Here is a 17,500-nt window from a genome sequence, read left to right as displayed (position 1 = left end):
TCAAAACACCGCCTTTAGGTTTCGAACACAAATGGGAGGGACAATCGGCCCCAAACAAACCAATGAAGTGAGAGAATAATCATGATCGACCAGAAGAGAACGCAGCCAAGGCCTATGGGAACTTTTCTGCCGGAGACTATCGTGTTTATTATCATGTGTTATGACCAGATTGCCTTAGTAAACTCTCATCGATTCACTAATAAATTAAACATGTGCATAAATCTTAAAATAGCTCAGAAACACGCTAATAATAACTTTGTAGACTTTCTGTGGAAATACCTAGTGTGTTTCACATGATAACCAAGTCAATGTTATCAGACGTGATATATCCATGGTGGTGATGATATGGCATGTGCTATTTCAACTGGTTGGAATGTTTAAGCTCACTGAGGTATCAGGTAGGCTACAGGTAGACCTAATGTAGGTAGACACCACGCACAAACATCCTGTCCGACTGGATCTTTTTTATAACCTAGTTCCAAATATAGGCTTTCTTTGCCGCCTTCTTTTTTATGTAATTCCATTGTAATAACAGCGAACACCACTAATACTGTGCAATAACCAAATTAATAACCTAGGCTACTACTTATAGGCCTAGTCTACTACTAAGCTACTACTACTAATAATAATAATCTTCACAAAAGCGCCTATATTATTAATACTATTATTAATTATTGATGATGATGATAAAGGTCCACATCTCCAGTTGTTTAAAATAAAAACAAATATGGTTTGGATCTTTTTTTAGTTGTTTCCAGGTTGTCACCACATGTACACTTTCTACTGGCCTATGTGTCCACCCAACCTGACTAGCGCCCCCTGCTGACCAGGGTCATAATAATAATGTAATTGAATAATTAATTGTGTTCTAAAGTGGACCCAACAATGCTATTTCCCCAAAGCCCAGATCAGGCAAATATTATTTGGTAAAACCAATCATTTTGGTGATCTGATGACCATAAAAGTGCAAAACGAGTGAATGTTGCCTCTGACTTGGTGCTGACTTAGTAATTTGCCCAGTCTTTGATGTGATCAGAATATTGAGATTCAGGAAGATGATCCAGTGCAAGATAAGTACTAATCCACAGCACTATTGTTAAGCAGAAGAGCCTGATCAGCTGGAGACTTCGCTCACTGCCTTGCACAACTGACAGACTGAGAAAGTCATTTGTCCCCAGGGCCATTGAACTGTTCAATGCCTCACTTAAGGGAAGAGGAGAGATAGACTTCTCTGCATAGTCTGTCTGCCTCTTCACCCCCTCCATGTTTGGTACTGTCTGTCCACTAGCCACTTGTACCACTGTCTTTATACCTCACTGTTTGCGTGCTATATTAGCACATTAGCACATATGCATAACCCCCCCCCCCCTCCATGCCACAGCCGAAATGTGGCCACACTTATACATTTTCTTAAATAGTTAAATATATAGATATATAGACTTTACTTTACTTTATTTCTGCATTGTTGCACTGTTGACTCATTTGCACTATCACCATTGCACTACCACCATGACACTCATTCACACAGAGCACCTTAGAGCACCTTACCATACCTTACTATGCACAGAGAATCACAGGCTCAGTCCCTGCCTCAGTCATTGCAAGCGCCTCTGATTTATTAATCACTACTATGTGGATACTGTTTTTAGAATTGATTTAGATTAAGTGTTAGTATAATTTGTATTTTTGTAACTTGTATTTTAGTATATTTTTATATATTGTATTAAGTGTTAGTATAATTTGTATTTTAGTATATTTGGCATATTCTTTATCTTCTACTGTCCTTACTGCTTAGTTGTGTTTTTATATTATATACTTTAAGTACTCTTTCTGCTGTTAAAGAATGTGTTTGTGTTGTATGTATGCTGCTGCTGAGACCTTGAATTTCCCCTGGGGATCAATACAGTATCTATCTATCTATCTCTATCTAAGTAACATAACATATAGGTTGCTCACACATACAATAGGCTACCCCCAGACACACACACACACACACATACACAATACACTTCCTGTCTAACACCAACCAACAACACCAAGTTTCTTGAGAACTTCAATCATCACTTTCTTTCATCCAATCGGAACACATGAAACCGGTTATGTGGAGCCCTGCAGCACTGCTCATAAAGTTGCCCCATGTATCACCTAGCAACACGATGTTTGATTCATATTTATGCCCCATGTATCACCTAGCAACACGATGTTTGATTCATATTTATGCCCCACGTATTACCAAAAGCAACACAATGTTTGATTCATATACATGATATGCCCCTTGGCGTCAATTCAACACCATTTAGCGCTTACGCGGTAGGCTACCCAGTTAGTTATAAACTAAAAGGCTCATGATCCTTTCTGATCGGCAGTGTGACAGTGCACCATCAAGCAACCTGGGCACGCATTGACAATGTCAGAGACATGTCTCCACTTTGTACCACTTGATAAGTTCAATTGTGACTTTCTGAACGCATCTTTGAAACAGTATTTAGGCTATGAGATGTCGCACCACGTCAGCAGAGATCAGTTGACTGTAGGTTTATGGCATGTCTCATAGGCAGAGAAAATCTGTTGCTCTCAAACACTGTCTACTTACTCAAGAGTCAGTTTAGTGAGAATAGATTAAATAGACAAATTTGAAAGCTTTGCAAAGTGGTGTTATGCTCCCTTTAAAGAGCATTTTTAGTATTATCAAAATACACAAATGCAGTATTTTATTTTAATACATGACGTGGCTACTGTATGTTGCCGTTTGTTTTGCTATAGGCTACTTAAAATTAGGATATTTTACATTTGACACTGTATTTATCTTCAAATAGCCTACAGTAGGATGTACGTGTGTCCATTCCTGATCATGATACATTATCAGATTAGTGATGAAAGCAGACAGGCGGAAACGTGAAGCAGAGAGGTCACGACGGCCTGCGGGAACACGGGGTGGATCCATGCGCCGCCTCCTCCTGGGTCGCCGTGTTCCGGTGGTGAGACGTGAGAGACCTGATAACCATTCCAAACAGCAGTAGGTACACACCCTGCCAAGATAAGGCGAGTGCTGTAGCAACGAGAGAGAGAGAGAGAGAGAGAGAGAGAGGGCGCTCGGAGATTAAGCGCTAATAATAAATAGGGAATGCCCATGGTGGTTTGCGCGTGTTGGTTGGGCAATGCCCTGTGTGAGTTGGCAGCAAGTAGTTCATAATAATGCCCGTAAGGTGTGAAGTTGAACTCCCACACCAGTCAGCGGGCTGAATTTCATCACAGAACGAAAAAGAGGCTCGGAATTATGCGAGGCCTTCCACCACAAACGTCACACAATGAAATTGAAGGCATCGGCTATTTTAAATGATGCGATTTAGAAAAAACAGGAAAAAAATGTTTCTGCAATGATGCAATTCTGACAGGTATGAATACAGCCTACACAATAGCCAGACTAAACTATTTATTTTTGATTCTTGTCCTTTTGAGGCCTAACCTATTTCACAACCGAACTCTTCCGATATGCTACGCTTGCACGTTACGCATTTCTGTTCCAGTTTCTGAGACATGAGGTTACATAGTTATTACACAGACAAAGCATTATTTAAAGGGAAAACAGACACAGTCTCTGTGAAGTGTCTAGAGTTGACATTATGCAACTTACTGAGGTTTATATCGCAAGATAGCCTCGTCATCTTGATGTGGTGGATAATCAACTTGACTTTGTAGATAATAATCTTCCATAATGGTGCTAAAGGTCTTCCACGCCAGAACACACTGCTAGGACATGCGCGATCTGTCCACTCAGGGCCGTTTTAGTGTGGGGAAAGTTGAAGCGGTCTATAGTCAGAAGTTCACAATTCAAACATTTTAGTTTTTCTCAGTCACTTTGGCACATTTCTCAGATCGGAATTGAAATTCTCAAAACGGGTGGTTCAAACTCCATATCATCGTATCACTTGTTGTGCACATCTTTAAAGCAGTTTCTCCCCATCTTGAACAGCAACGCCCTAATGACACGAGCAATTGAAAATGTACAACAATTGAAATTTTGAATTTGAGTTTTGAATTGAAAAATGGCAGACAGGTGTAGGCTACAGTCTAGTAGGCCTGCGTCTATGCAACTCATGTTGTAGAAATGTCCGCTGTTTTACACATACGATTGCTAATGTCATGTTGGTCAATATGCACTCTAGGCCTACTGGTTTCATGCTGAATAGTCCTACCCCATAAAACAAATTGGCCTTATTTCATCGCTTGAGTCATTACACGAAGTGTTGAACTGCTGTCATAACTATGTCATAGTCTGTCTAGAATATACTGTGTGACCGGACAGGCAGGAACGTCAGGAGGTAGGCCCAGAGGGGGTTCAAGCAGAGCTAGTAATCAAGGATCTTTGGTAGGCCTATAGAAAGATGCACAGTGGGGCACAGCTCTGACCAAGGGCTGTTTTGCTGTATATTGGTCATTTTTTATTTGCCCAAGCCTGTAAAAGACTTTGTTTTCTTTATACTCACAATGTCTGTCAACAGAAAAAAACTTTTAAACACATAGTCTACTCTCTTGCAATCAAACCCCTCCACACACCATAATGTGTAACTTCGTAGTTTTGAAATAGCTATGCCAAATAGAAAATAGTGCTGCCTTGCTCAAATTGGTACAGAGTAAACGGTCATATTGACAATAAACAACACAAAGCCGTTGTGCGTGTTGCAGTTGTTCAATCTTGACATAAACAATGACATAAGGGCTTGTCATTTTGATTGATTGACAGTTACATTGGTATAAGCACTTTCTTTTGAGACCTAGGCTAAACTAAGCATTTTGAGCAACATACACGCTTTTGCAGGTAATCCATGCAGTGCAGTTTGTACTTTTTTTTGAGAAATGCACTGTTGTGCAAACATTAGAAATGCACCAAAGCGACTGCTAAAACGCCCCAGAGCAAAAGATGTGTCACTTCACGTCTCCTTTTAGCAAACACTCCATTTTATAATCATGTTGTGAAAAGGGCAGACGCCAGCAATGTTCTCGTCACATTTTAAAAGGACACCAGGCAACGTTTTCGTGTTAATTAATCATCTTCGTAAGTCTATATGGTTAAATGACTCATTATAGGGCGAATGAAGGCTCTCTCGCCCGCCCCTACTGCCTGTAGGAAGGATTTCAGGTGTTCTAGAACCACCGGATGTGCAATGCTGCCATCTAGTGGATGTTAACACGTCTGCCTTTTGAGCCAGTGATATATTTAGTTCCTGCAACACAACACACAAGCAGCAATGAACAGGCCACCATCACAGACGTCTTTTACAAAAAATAGCTTTATGTACATACAAGTGTATCAATAACGATTACAAAGCACTTCAGCATGGCACTCGGAGGGTGCAGACGCGTCTACAGAGAGTGAAATGGCGACATCAAGTGAGACATTAAATTCTTACAAACAGCAGGGGGAGAGAGAGGGCTGGTGCGCACACACACACACACACACACACACACACACACACACACACACAATGCAGTCCACGAGTGGAGCGGAGGTTTAGTTACAGACGCCCCCGCCCCATCAGGTGAGCACAGGTGTGATGACAGAGCCGCCTCAGCTCTCCCTCAGGGCGGGGGGCTTTACACACAAACATGGAGGCAACAGAAAGATGACACGTCACACTCCGAGCTTTACATGGCGTGTGACAGCGCGTGTGCATGTTGGTGTGTGAGTGTGTGTGACAGCACGTGTACATGTTGGTGTGTGTGTGACAGCGCGTGTGCATGTTGGTGTGTGAGTGTGTTGGTGTGTGACAGCACGTGTACATGTTGGTGTGTGAGTGTGTGTGACAGCATGTGTACATGTTGGTGTGTGAGTGTGTTGGTGTGTGACAGCACGTGTACATGTTGGTGTGTGAGTGTGTTGAGTGAGTGTGTGTGACAGTGTGTGCATGTTGGTGTTTGTGCACGTTGGTGTGTGTGTGACAGCGTGTGCATGTTGGTGTGTGTGCATGTTGGTGTGTGTGGTGTGTGTGCATGTTGGTGTTTATGCATGTTGGTGTGTGAGTGTGTGTGACAACGTGTGCATGTTAGTGTGTGTGCATGTTGGTGTGTGAGTGTGTGTGACAGTGAGTGTGTGTGACAGTGTGTGCATGTTAGTGTGTGAGTGTGTGTGAGAGTGTGTGCATGTTGGTGTGAGTGCGTTGGTGTGTGAGTGTGTGTGACAGTGTGTGCATGTTAGTGTGTGAGTGTGTGTGAGAGTGTGTGCATGTTGGTGTGAGTGCGTTGGTGTGTAAGTGTGTGTGACAGTGTGTGCATGTTAGTGTGTGAGTGTGTGTGAGAGTGTGTGCATGTTGGTGTGAGTGCGTTGGTGTGTGAGTGTGTGTGACAGTGTGTGCATGTTAGTGTGTGAGTGTGTGTGAGAGTGTGTGCATGTTGGTGTGAGTGCGTTGGTGTGTGAGTGTGTGTGACAGTGTGTCCATGTTAGTGTGTGAGTGTGTGTGAGAGTGTGTGCATGTTGGTGTGTAAGTGTGTGTGACAGTGTGTGCATGTTGGTGTGTGAGTGTGCATGTCTAACACTGTGTGTGCGTGTGTTTAGAGGGTTGATTGGTGAGGACTGTGTGTGTGTGTGTTTAGAGGGTGATGTTGATTGGACAGTGTGTGTGTGTGTGTGTGTGTGTGTGTGTGTGTGTGTGTGGACTGTGTATAAATCACCACAGACATACTCCGAGGAAACACACACACACAGACAGAATATACACAACACATGACTACACACATATAGAACACACACATGATCACAAAGACACACACACACACACTCTCTCTCTCTCTCTCTCTCTCTCTGGCATCCTATACACCTGAGCCAGAACTCAACTTGCTCTGGGGGCTAGTTACGGGCCGAATCAGAATGAGATTAGAACCAGAGCTCAGAGAACCCAAACCAGAACTCGGCCCAGAGTCTAGAACCAGAACTTGGACCAGAGTCTAGAACCAAAGCTATGGCCAGAGTCTAGAACGGGAGCTATGGCCAGAGTCTAGAACCAGAACTTGGGCCAGAGTCTAGAACCAAAGCTATGGCCAGAGTCTAGAACCGGAGGTATGGCCAGAGTCTAGAACCGGAGCTATGGTCTAGAACCGGAGGTATGGCAGAGTCTAGAACCGGAGCTATGGTAGAGTCTAGAACCGGAGCTATGGTCTAGAACCGGAGCTATGGTAGGGTCTAGAACCGGAGCTATGGTAGAGTCTAGAACCGGAGCTATGGTCTAGAACCGTAGCTATGGTAGAGTCTAGTGTTGGGGTGTCGGCCTCACAGCTGCCCTCAGGAATACTGTTTCATAACGAGGGCACATGAAGGTAGAGAAGCACCTGCACACACAGACACACACACCACACCTCACACACACACCCCACACACACACCCCCCCCCCACACACACACACACACGGCACCTGAAGGTAGAGTGGCACCTGCACTATTTAAATGGCCATGGTTCTTTACAAGTCAAATTCCACAGCAAGAGAAACTCAACTGATCCATTCACACAGATTAAATAACACACACACACACACACACAGACAGAGTAAGTGTGTGAAGTGAGTGAGGATGCTTTTCTGAGTACTTGTGGTCTGATGGAATGTTGATGCACAGTGACATCATTAACACTGGACACGTGATGCGGTCGGCTTCAGAGAGGAGCGCTGTGTGTGTGTGTGTGTGTGTGTGTGTGTGTGTGTGTGTGTGTGTGTGTGTGTGAAAGAGAAATGAAACATACACTGCACAAATCACTGGATAGGTGACACACACACACACACACACACACACACTACATCCCCTCTCCCATTGTGCATTCTTCACTACCTCTTTCTTTTCCCCTCCTCTCTCTTTCCCTCCCCCCTCTCTCTCTCTTTCTCTCTCTATCCCCCTCTCCCATCACACCATGCTGCAGCAGCTGGGTTTCTGGTTCTGCTGCTGGATGTAGTCATGGATATGGAACCCCCCTCTCTCTCTCTCTTTCTCTCTCTATCCCCCTCTCCCATCACACCATGCTGCAGCAGCTGGGTTTCTGGTTCTGCTGCTGGATGTAGTCATGGATCTGGAATTTGGGCTCGCTGGGCAGCTGGGCAGCTCTGTGCTTCAGCTCTCTGTGGAGGACACAAAACACACACGTGCGCGCACACACACCACACACACACACACACACACATAAAACACCACCTTTACTGTGTGTGTGCGTGTGTGTGCGCGCGCATCTGTGTGTGTGTGTGTGTGTGTGTGTGTGTGTGCATATGTGTGTGTGTGTGTGCGTGTTTGTCCGTGCCAGGGTTTCCGTTGTCCGGTAATTACCGGACATTGGCCGGAAAAAAAATGAAATGTCCGACAAAATGAAATCTCTCCGGTCAAATTGTCCGATTGAAATTGGCTAATAATCCCGTCCCCTAATGCAATCTGAATTTGAGAATAAGCCTTAATATGTAAGCCTATATTATACGTCCTCTGGCTATGTTTTTAAATGAACAGGCTCTCCCGTTTGAAAGCTATTAAACAACACGCATAGCCTATGCTGCATTTCAATAGGAAGCGCACGCTTAAAACGTCCATGTTAAACAACGAACAAATGAGTGGCCCGGTTCAAACATGGCCAGGCCCAAACAGACTAGCCTTAAAAGTTTTTCAGAGGCCAGGCTAGCGATAGATGATGATAAATTGGTAACGTCTGAAGCCTCAGATGTCCGGTCAACTCCACCACCACCAGATAAAAGCAGAAGTGTCGGGCGTATCTGTCAGAATCAGTGACATTGGAAGTTGAGTTGCGGGGGGGGCGACCGCTCCAAGACACTGTCATTCTCCGTGTCCACTGGACATGCAAAGTGTTCTTTACCCAAAGCATCCAGTAGGCCTATGCGTTCTCTGTCTATGATCTGCAGGGTTAGGGGCCTCCTCGACGAGGTGATTACTGGTCCTTGGATAATTTCTGGCACAATTAAGCGGTATCATTGAACCGCGGCCGAAAGAAAAAGAAACTAAACATTTCCCAGAACAGGAAAAAATTCTTAATTTATTGTTATCAAATAAAGAGGCATAGCCTTAGGGGGTAGTGGTGTTATCAAATGAAGAGGCATAGCATTAGGGGGTAGTGGTGTTATCAAATAAAGAGGCATAGCATTAGGGGTAGTGGTGTTATCAAATAAAGAGGCATAGCATTAGGGGGTAGTGGTGTTCTCAAATAAAAGAGGCATAGCATTAGGGGGTAGTGGTGTTCTCAAATAAAGAGGCATAGCATTAGGGGTAGTGGTGTTCTCAAATAAAGAGGCATAGCATTAGGGGGTAGTGGTGTTCTCAAATAAAGAGGCATAGCATTAGGGGGTAGTGGTGTTCTCAAATAAAGAGGCATAGCATTAGGGTGTAGTGGTGTGGCTCATTCTTGTGTGTGCGCATCTGTGCAAGTTAAACAGTCACCACTGGAATAGCATTGGGTAGCAGCAACAAACAAGCGTAGCCTTTTTAAAACAACGAGCGAAGCGGGACTCTTGCTATCCATGAAAACATACATACTAGCTAGATCTTGTTAGGCATGTTTACGTAAGTTGGGCTAATGAACATGTTGCATTCTATACAGCCTGATTATGTCATTCTTTAAGCTACATAGCCTGTCTCCAGTTTTCCTCAATTTGACTAATTATGAAGGGATAATAGGAATTTGACCGGCATATCATCAAAATGTCCGACCCGATGTTGACCGGCACCATTTTTTTCTAGCGGAAACTCTGGTGCGTGCGCATCTGTGTGCGTGCGTGTGTGTGTGTGTGTGTCAGAGTATTTGTATTTCACACAACTGTCATAAATACCACTCATAGCAACCTTCCCCCTGGACACGGTGCATGTGGATTAGTTTACAAACTGGCAAAGATAATCTCTGATGATCAGAACACACACACACACACACACACACACACACACATACACACACACACACACACACACACACACACACACACACACACACACACACACATGCGGCGCCAGCGCGAACCACACCCTGCAGCGCCGCTTGAACACACACACACACACACACGCGCACGCAGCACACACACACACACACACACACGCACGCACACACACACACACACACACACACGCGCAGACACACACACACACACACACACACACACACACACACACACACACTCCCACTCACTTTGCGATGGCGTGGAAGGCCAGCTCCACGTTGAGTCCAGTCTTCGCACTAGTCTCCATAAACGGAACACCGTACTCCTACAGACAACACACACACATCAGTAACACACACACACACACACACACACCGTACTCCTACAGACAACACACACACATCAGTAACACACACACACACACACACACACACACACCGTACTCCTACAGACAACACACACATCAGTAACACACACACACACACACACACACACACACACACTACACACACACACAAACACACATCTGTAACACACACACACACACACACACACACACACACACACACACACACACCATACTCCTACAAACAAAACACACATCACACACACACACACACACACACACACACACACACACACACACACACACACACACACTCCTACAAACAAAACACACATCTGTAACACACACACACACACAAACACACATATTCCTACAGACAACACACACACATCAGTAACACACACACACACACACACACACACACACACACCGTACTCCTACAAACAAAAGACACATCTGTAACACACACACACACACACACACAACCTCACCTTGGCCAGCTTCTCCCCTTCTTCACGTTTGATGACCCTCTCTGTAGCCATGTCCACCTGCAAAACACACACACACAACACAACACACACACACAACACACACACCTTTCATCAGTCAATCTTCCTGTATGCAGCGTATGAACTTTCTTTTTCTTTTTATCAGGCACACTCACTCTTTACGCGTGTGTGTGTGTGTGTGTGGGAATTGTGAGAGATGAGAAATTAGAGTACACACACTCCTCTGTCTGTACATGTAAATCTCTAACCATCACACCATAGATACTCTGCACAGGGACTTGGCAACAGGACCCTCATGTAGTGTCCCCCAGTGGCCAGGAGAGGGCGCCGTTTAACACGTCATTAACTGTCTGGCTTGTGTAATGTTCCCATGTGCCCAGGAGAGGGCGCCGTTTAACACGTCATTAACTATATGGCTTGTGTTCCTCATGAAGATCTTTAGGTCGTGCTGACTTCCCTCCATGATGCCAGAATCAGACATCCACACTTGCAGCGTTCACTCTTGTCTGTGTGTGTGTGTGTGTGTGTGTGTGTGTGTGTGAGAAGATCTCCAGAGAGAGGAGACAGAGAGAGAGAGAGATATGAATGAGAGAGATGGAGAGAGAGAGAAGTGGAGAGAGATGGAGAGATAGAGAAGTGGAGAGAGAGAGATGGAGAGAGGTGGAGAGAGAGAGAGAGAGGGAGAGAGAGAGGTGGAAAGAGAGAGAGAAAGGGAGAGAGGTGGAGAGAGATGGAGAGAGATGGAGAGAGGTGGAGAGAGTGGAGAGATGATGGTGGAGAGGTGGAGAGAGGTGGGAGAGAGAGGTGGAGGAGATGGAGAGGTGGATGGAGATGGAGAGAGGTGGAGAGAGGTGGAGAGAGAGGTGGAGAGAGAGATGGGGGGGAGGATCCAGGGGAACGAGTGAAGACTCAGCCTGACTCACGGAGAGAGAGGAAGCAGACAGATGAAGAACGACAGAACAGAGATAAAAATAGAGGTGGAGGAGAGAAAGTCCACAACCATCGTGTGTGTGTGTGTGTGTTTGTGTGTGTGTGTGTGTGTGTGTAGTTGTGTCTGTGCTCATCCTTATGAGTATGTGAGAAACATGTGACTAAGCATGTTTTTTTTTTATCTTGGTGGCATTTGGTTTGTGTGCAGCTGTGTGTGTGTGTGTGTGTGTGTGTGTGTGTGTGTGTGTGTGTGTGTGTGTGTGTGTGTGTTAGTATATATGTGAGACATGTTGATACTTTGTTGGAGACCTCTTTATTTCGACAGGAAGTTCAGCTCACCTTGTTGCCAAGCAACATGATGACCACATCCTTCTGTGCATACTCATGAATTTCAGTCAGCCAAGCCTGAGAGAGAGAGAGGGAGAGAGAGGGAAAGAGAAAGAGAGAGAGAGAAAGAGAGAGAGAGATAAACACATAGATAAGAGCAATGTAGTGTTGCAATCCTGTTGTAAGAAGTTCATATCTCTCTAAACACAGAAGTCCACCCATCCACCCACTCGCAAACATTCCACCACACACACACACACACACGCACGCACACACACACGCACGCATGCACACGCACACGCACACACACACGCGCACACACAAATGTCAACCACATAAGACTGCTTTCCTGTGCTGTCATTCTAACAGAACATGATGTTGGAGCTAAAAGCCTCCATCAGCACTGCTGGCGAGAAATAAAGAAATAAGTAAAGTAAATAAAGGGGCTGCCTGCTTAACTGCTGATAAGACATGAAAGAGCAGCAACAAGAGCCACTCCCAACAGGAAACAGGAAGCAGGAAGTCAGCTCACCCGGATGTTGTCAAAGGAGGACTTCCTGGTGATGTCGTAGAGCAGGAGGAGAGCTGGAGAGAGGGAAGAGAGGATGAGAGAGAGAGAGAGATAGAGGAGGATGAGAGAGAAGGATGAGAGAGAGAGAGAGGAGGATATGAGAGAAAGGAGGATGAGAGAAAGGAGGATGAAAGAGAGAGAGGATGAGAGAGAGAAGGATGAGAGAGAGAGAGGATGAGGGAGGAGGATGAGAGAGCAAAGGATGAGAGAGAGAGAGAGGATGAGAGAGAGGAGGATGAGAGAGATGGAGGGAGAGAACAGAGGTGCGGAAAAGAATTGGAGAAAGAGGAGGGAATTAAAAGAAAGAGAGAAAAGAAGAGAGTAGAGGAGTGATGAGAGGAGGAGGAGAGGAGGAGAAGAGGAGAGGAGTGATGAGAGGAGGAGAGGAGGAGAGGAGTGATGAGAGGAGGAGAGAGGAGTATGAGGAGGGAGAGGAGATGAGGAGGAGGAGAGGAGGAGGAGAGGAGTGATGAGAGGAGGAGAGGAGTGATGAGAGGAGGAGGGAGAGGAGTGATGAGAGGAGGAGAGAGGAGAGAGGAGGAGAGGAGGAGGAGAGGAGTGATGAGAGGAGGAGAGGAGTGATGAGAGGAGGAGAGAGGAGGAGAGAGTGATGAGAGGAGTGATGAGGAGGAGGAGAGGAGTGATGAGGAGTGATGAGAGTGAGAGGAGGATGAGAGGAGGAGGAGGAGGAATGATGAGAGGAGGAGAGGAATGATGAGAGAGGAGGAGAGGAGACAGGAGTGGAGAGGAGAGAGAGGAGAGGAGGATGAGGAGGAGGAGGAGGAGAGAGGAGAGAGGAGATGAGAGGAGGAGAGGAGGAGAGGAGGAGGAGGATGAGGAGGAGGAGAGGAGGATGAGGAGGAGGAGGAGAGGAGTGAGGAGAGGAGGAGGAGGAGTGATGAGAGGAGGAGAGGAGGAGAGGAATGATGAGAGGAGGATGAGAGGAGGAGAGGAGGATGAGAGGAGGAGAGGAGTGATGAGAGGAGGGGAGGAGGAGAGGAGTGATGAGAGGAGGAGAGGAATGAGAGAGGAGTGATGGGGAGGAGGAGAGGAGTGATGAGAGGAGGAGAGGAGGATGAGAGGAGGAGGAGGAGGAGAGGAAGGATGAGAGGAGGAGAGGAATGATGAGAGGAGGAGGAGAGGAGTGATGAGAGGAGAGAGGAGGATAAGAGGAGGAGGAGAGGAGGAGAGGAGTGATGAGAGGAGGAGGAGAGGAGGATGAGAGGAGGAGAGGAGTGATGAGAGGAGGAGGAGAGTGATGAGAGGAGGAGAGGAGATGAGAGGAGGAGGAGGAGTGATGAGGAGTGATGAGAGGAGTGATGAGAGGAGGAGGAGAGGAGGATGAGGAGGAGGAGAGGAGTGATGAGAGAAGGAGAGGAGGAGAGGATGAGAGGAGGAGGAGAGGAGGAGAGGAGTGATGAGAGGAGGGAGAGGAGAGAGAGGAGGAGGAGGAGAGGAGGAGAGGAGGATGAGAGGAGGAGAGGAGGAGAGGAGGATGAGAGGAGGAGGAGAGGAGTGATGAGAGGAGGAGAGGAGGAGGAGGATGAGAGGAGAGGAGGAGAGGAGGAGAGGAGGAGAGGAATGATGAGAGGAGTGATGGGAGGAGGAGAGGAGGAGGAGTGATGAGAGGAGGAGAGGAGTGATGAGAGGAGGAGAGAGGAGGAGGAGGAGGAGGAGAGGAATGATGAGAGGAGGAGAGGAATGATGAGAGGAGGAGGAGAGGAGGAGAGGAGGATGAGAGGAGGAGGAGAGGAGGATGAGGAGGCAGAGAGGAGAGAGAGGATGAGAGGAGGAGGAGGAGAGAGGAGGAGGAGGAGGAGAGGAGGATGGAGAGGAGAGGAGTGATGAGGAGGAGGAGAGAGGAGGAGGAGTGATGAGAGGAGGAGAGGAGTGATGAGGAGGAGGAGGAGGAGTGATGAGAGGAGGAGGAGGAGTGAGGAGGAGGAGAGGAGTGAGAGGAGTGATGAGAGGAGGAGGATGAAAGGAGGAGAGGAGTGATGAAAGGAGGAGAGGAGGAGAGGAGTGATGAAAGGAGGAGAGGAGGAGGAGAGGAGGAGGAGAGGAGGAGAGGAATGATGAGAGGAGGAGGAGGATGAGAGGAGGAGAGGAGTGATGAGGAGGAGGAGAGGAGTGGATGAGAGGAGGAGGATGAGAGGGAGTGATGAGAGGAGGAGAGGAGTGATGAGAGGAGGAGGAGGAGGAGAGGACTGGGATGAGAGGAGGAGCAGAGGAGGATGAGAGTGAGTGAGAGGAGGAGAGGAGTGGAGTGAAAGGAGGAGAGGAGGATGAGAGGAGGGATGAGAGGAGGAGGAGAGGAGTGATGAGAGGAGGAAGTGAGAGGAGGAGAGGAGGATGAAAGGAGGAGAGGAGTGGAGAGGAGGGGATGAGAGGAGGAGGAGAGGAGGAGGAGAGGAGGATGAGAGGAGGAGAGGAGTGATGAGAGGAGGAGGAGAGGAGTGATGAGAGGAGGAGGAGAGGAGTGATGAGAGGAGGAGAGGAGGAGAGGAGGATGAGAGAGGAGGAGGAAGAGGAGGAGAGGAGTGATGAGAGGAGGAGGAGAGGAGTGATGAGTAAGTGAGAGGAGGATGACAGAGAAAGATAAAACAGAGGCGAAAGGGGAACAGAAGGAGACAGTGAAAGAGAGAGAGAGAGAGAGAAAGGTGACACGGTGAGTCCTGATTCAGTGTACTAAAAATACCCTCCATCTCCACCTCCCTCCTCTCCACCTCCTCTCCACTCCCTCCTGGCATCTCAGACACACTCAGGCCACAGCGGGCACCAGCCATGCCAACGCCAGGGACAGAGAGACACCATGCCAGCCCAGTATCTCTCTCTCTCTCTTTCTCTCGCCACTCTCTCACTCTCTTTCCTCTTTCGCAACAGGATCGTCTTCATTGGGCCACATGACATTTACATATTGAAGGACCTCTTTTTTAGCAACTAGGAGCTAGACAGGGTGGCAAACCTTTTGGCTGGAGGCCTAACCCCCTCTCAAATATCATTTAAATTATAATAATGAAGTAATTATAATAATGAAGTAATTTTGTTTTTATATGAATATTAATGTATTATATTAATATATTTGATATATATTAATTTGATGCTGTTTCACTCATTTTATAAATGATCGCTGCCACTAAAACCAGCTCCACTCAAATGTAGCCTATGGCTAGTGCTGTGCCTATAGCCTAGCAGCTTCACTCAAATGTAGCCTATGGCTAGTGCTGTGCCTATAGCGGCTCCACTCAAACGTAGCCTATGGCTAGTGCTGTGCCTATAGCGGCTCCACTCAAATGTAGCCTATAGCTAGTGGTGTGCCTATAGCTTCTTCACTCAAATGTAGCCTATGGCTAGTACAGCCTATAACCTAGCAGCTCCACTCAAAATGTAGCCTATAGCTATTAGCGTGCCTATAGCTCCATCAAATGTAGCCTATAGCTGGTGCCAGCTCTATAGCTTCTCCACTCAAATGTAGCCTATATTAGTGCTGTGCTGCTCCCTCAAATGTAGCCTATAGCTAATTAGTTGTGCCTATGGCTTCTCCACCTCAAATGTAATGACCCATAGCCAGTTAACAGCCCATGGCTTCTCACCTCAAATGTAGCTTATAGCTAGTGCTGTGCTATAGCTTCTCCATCAAATGTGACCTATAGCTGGTGCCAGCCTATAGCCTAACAGCTCCCACTCAAATGTAGCCTATAATAGTGCTGTAACTGCTCCACTCAAATGTGACCTATAGCTAGTTAACATTGCCTATAGCCTAGCAGCTCCACTCAAATGTAGCCTATAGCTTCAGAGTGCTGTGCCTATAGCCCAGCAGCTCCACTTTAAATGTAGCCTATGTATTAGTGCTGTGCCCATAGCTCCACTCAAATGTAGCCTATAGCTAGTGCTGTGCCTATAGCTTCTCCACTCAAATGTAGCCTATAGCTAGTGCTGTGCCTATAGCCTAGCAGCTCCACTCAAATGTAGCCTATAGCTAGTGCTGTGCTGCTCCACTCAAATGTAGCCTATAGCTAGTGCTGTGCCTATAGCCTAGCAGTCTTAATTCTCAAATGTAGCCTATATAGCTAGTGCTGTGCCTATAGCCTAGCAGCTCCACTCAAATGTAGCCTATGGCTAGTGCTGTGCCTATAGCTGCTCCACTCAAATGTAGCCTATAGCTAGTGCTGTGCCTATAGCTTCTCCACTCAAATGTAGCCTATAGCTAGTGCTGTGCTGCTCCACTCAAATGTAGCCTATAGCAAGTGCTGTGCTGCTCCACTCAAATGTAGCCTATAGCTAGTGCTGTGCCTATAATGGTGCTGTGCCCTATGGCGACTCCCTCAAACGTGAGCCTATGGCTAAGAGCTGTAACACTCCGCTAAATGTAGCCTATAGCTAATTCCAGCCTATAGCTTCTCCCACTCAAATGTAGCCTATGGCTAGTGCTATGGCTAGCGCTATAGCTAGTGTTGTGCCTATAGCCAAAGTCCTTTTAGGCAAGTCCCTCCACTCGGCTGACCTATACCAACGTTTATGGGCACTCATGGGCACAGTCTTTGGGTCGAACTTCTTGGCGGCTTGCCGGTGGACTCACGACACCAATCTTGCTCCAGCGGCGAGATCACAACACATGATTGGCACGATGTCACACAACACACCATATGATTGGCTCAATGTATTCACATCACACCATGATTGGCCCAATGTATTGTTCACGTCGCAGGCGTTTTTTGCCGCAGGAAGGGTGGGATATGTGTAGACAACAGCCATATTGGCGGGACAAACTAGCCCCATGCATTTCTATGGATTATTTTTTTTGCTGTGTCTCCTTATTAGAAAGTCTCTGCTATAGCGGCTCCACTCGAATGTAGCCTACAGCTAGTGCTGTAGCTAGTCTATGGCTAGTGCTATGGCTAGTGCTATAGCT

At 46.6% G+C, this 17,500-nt stretch overlaps 1 protein-coding gene across 3 annotated transcripts in view; it reads right to left on the bottom strand.

Moving 5' to 3' along the window:
* Window positions 1-7,856: 7,856 nt before the first annotated feature.
* The window catches only part of LOC125287510 (ras-related protein Rab-37-like), a 45,045-nt gene continuing 35,401 nt past the window's right edge, over window positions 7,857-17,500 (bottom strand). For 2 of the 3 annotated variants that reach the window (XM_048233381.1, XM_048233383.1), the window contains exons 5-9: window positions 12,550-12,602; window positions 12,030-12,095; window positions 10,743-10,799; window positions 10,154-10,230; window positions 7,962-8,099 (exon numbers count right to left, since the gene is read on the bottom strand). In XM_048233381.1, the coding sequence (XP_048089338.1) occupies window positions 7,994-8,099; window positions 10,154-10,230; window positions 10,743-10,799; window positions 12,030-12,095; window positions 12,550-12,602 (359 nt within the window). In that variant the 3' untranslated portion in view covers window positions 7,962-7,993. Of the gene's footprint in view, window positions 7,933-7,961; window positions 8,100-10,153; window positions 10,231-10,742; window positions 10,800-12,029; window positions 12,096-12,549; window positions 12,603-17,500 lie in introns of those variants that run through there. The other variant, XM_048233382.1, reaches the window with a different exon arrangement.

This window comes from Alosa alosa, chromosome 22 (assembly GCF_017589495.1).
Source record: "Alosa alosa isolate M-15738 ecotype Scorff River chromosome 22, AALO_Geno_1.1, whole genome shotgun sequence".
Lineage (NCBI taxonomy): Eukaryota > Metazoa > Chordata > Actinopteri > Clupeiformes > Clupeidae > Alosa > Alosa alosa.
Note: the sequence above shows the minus strand (reverse complement) of the source record. Positions and strands in the feature narration are given on the sequence as shown.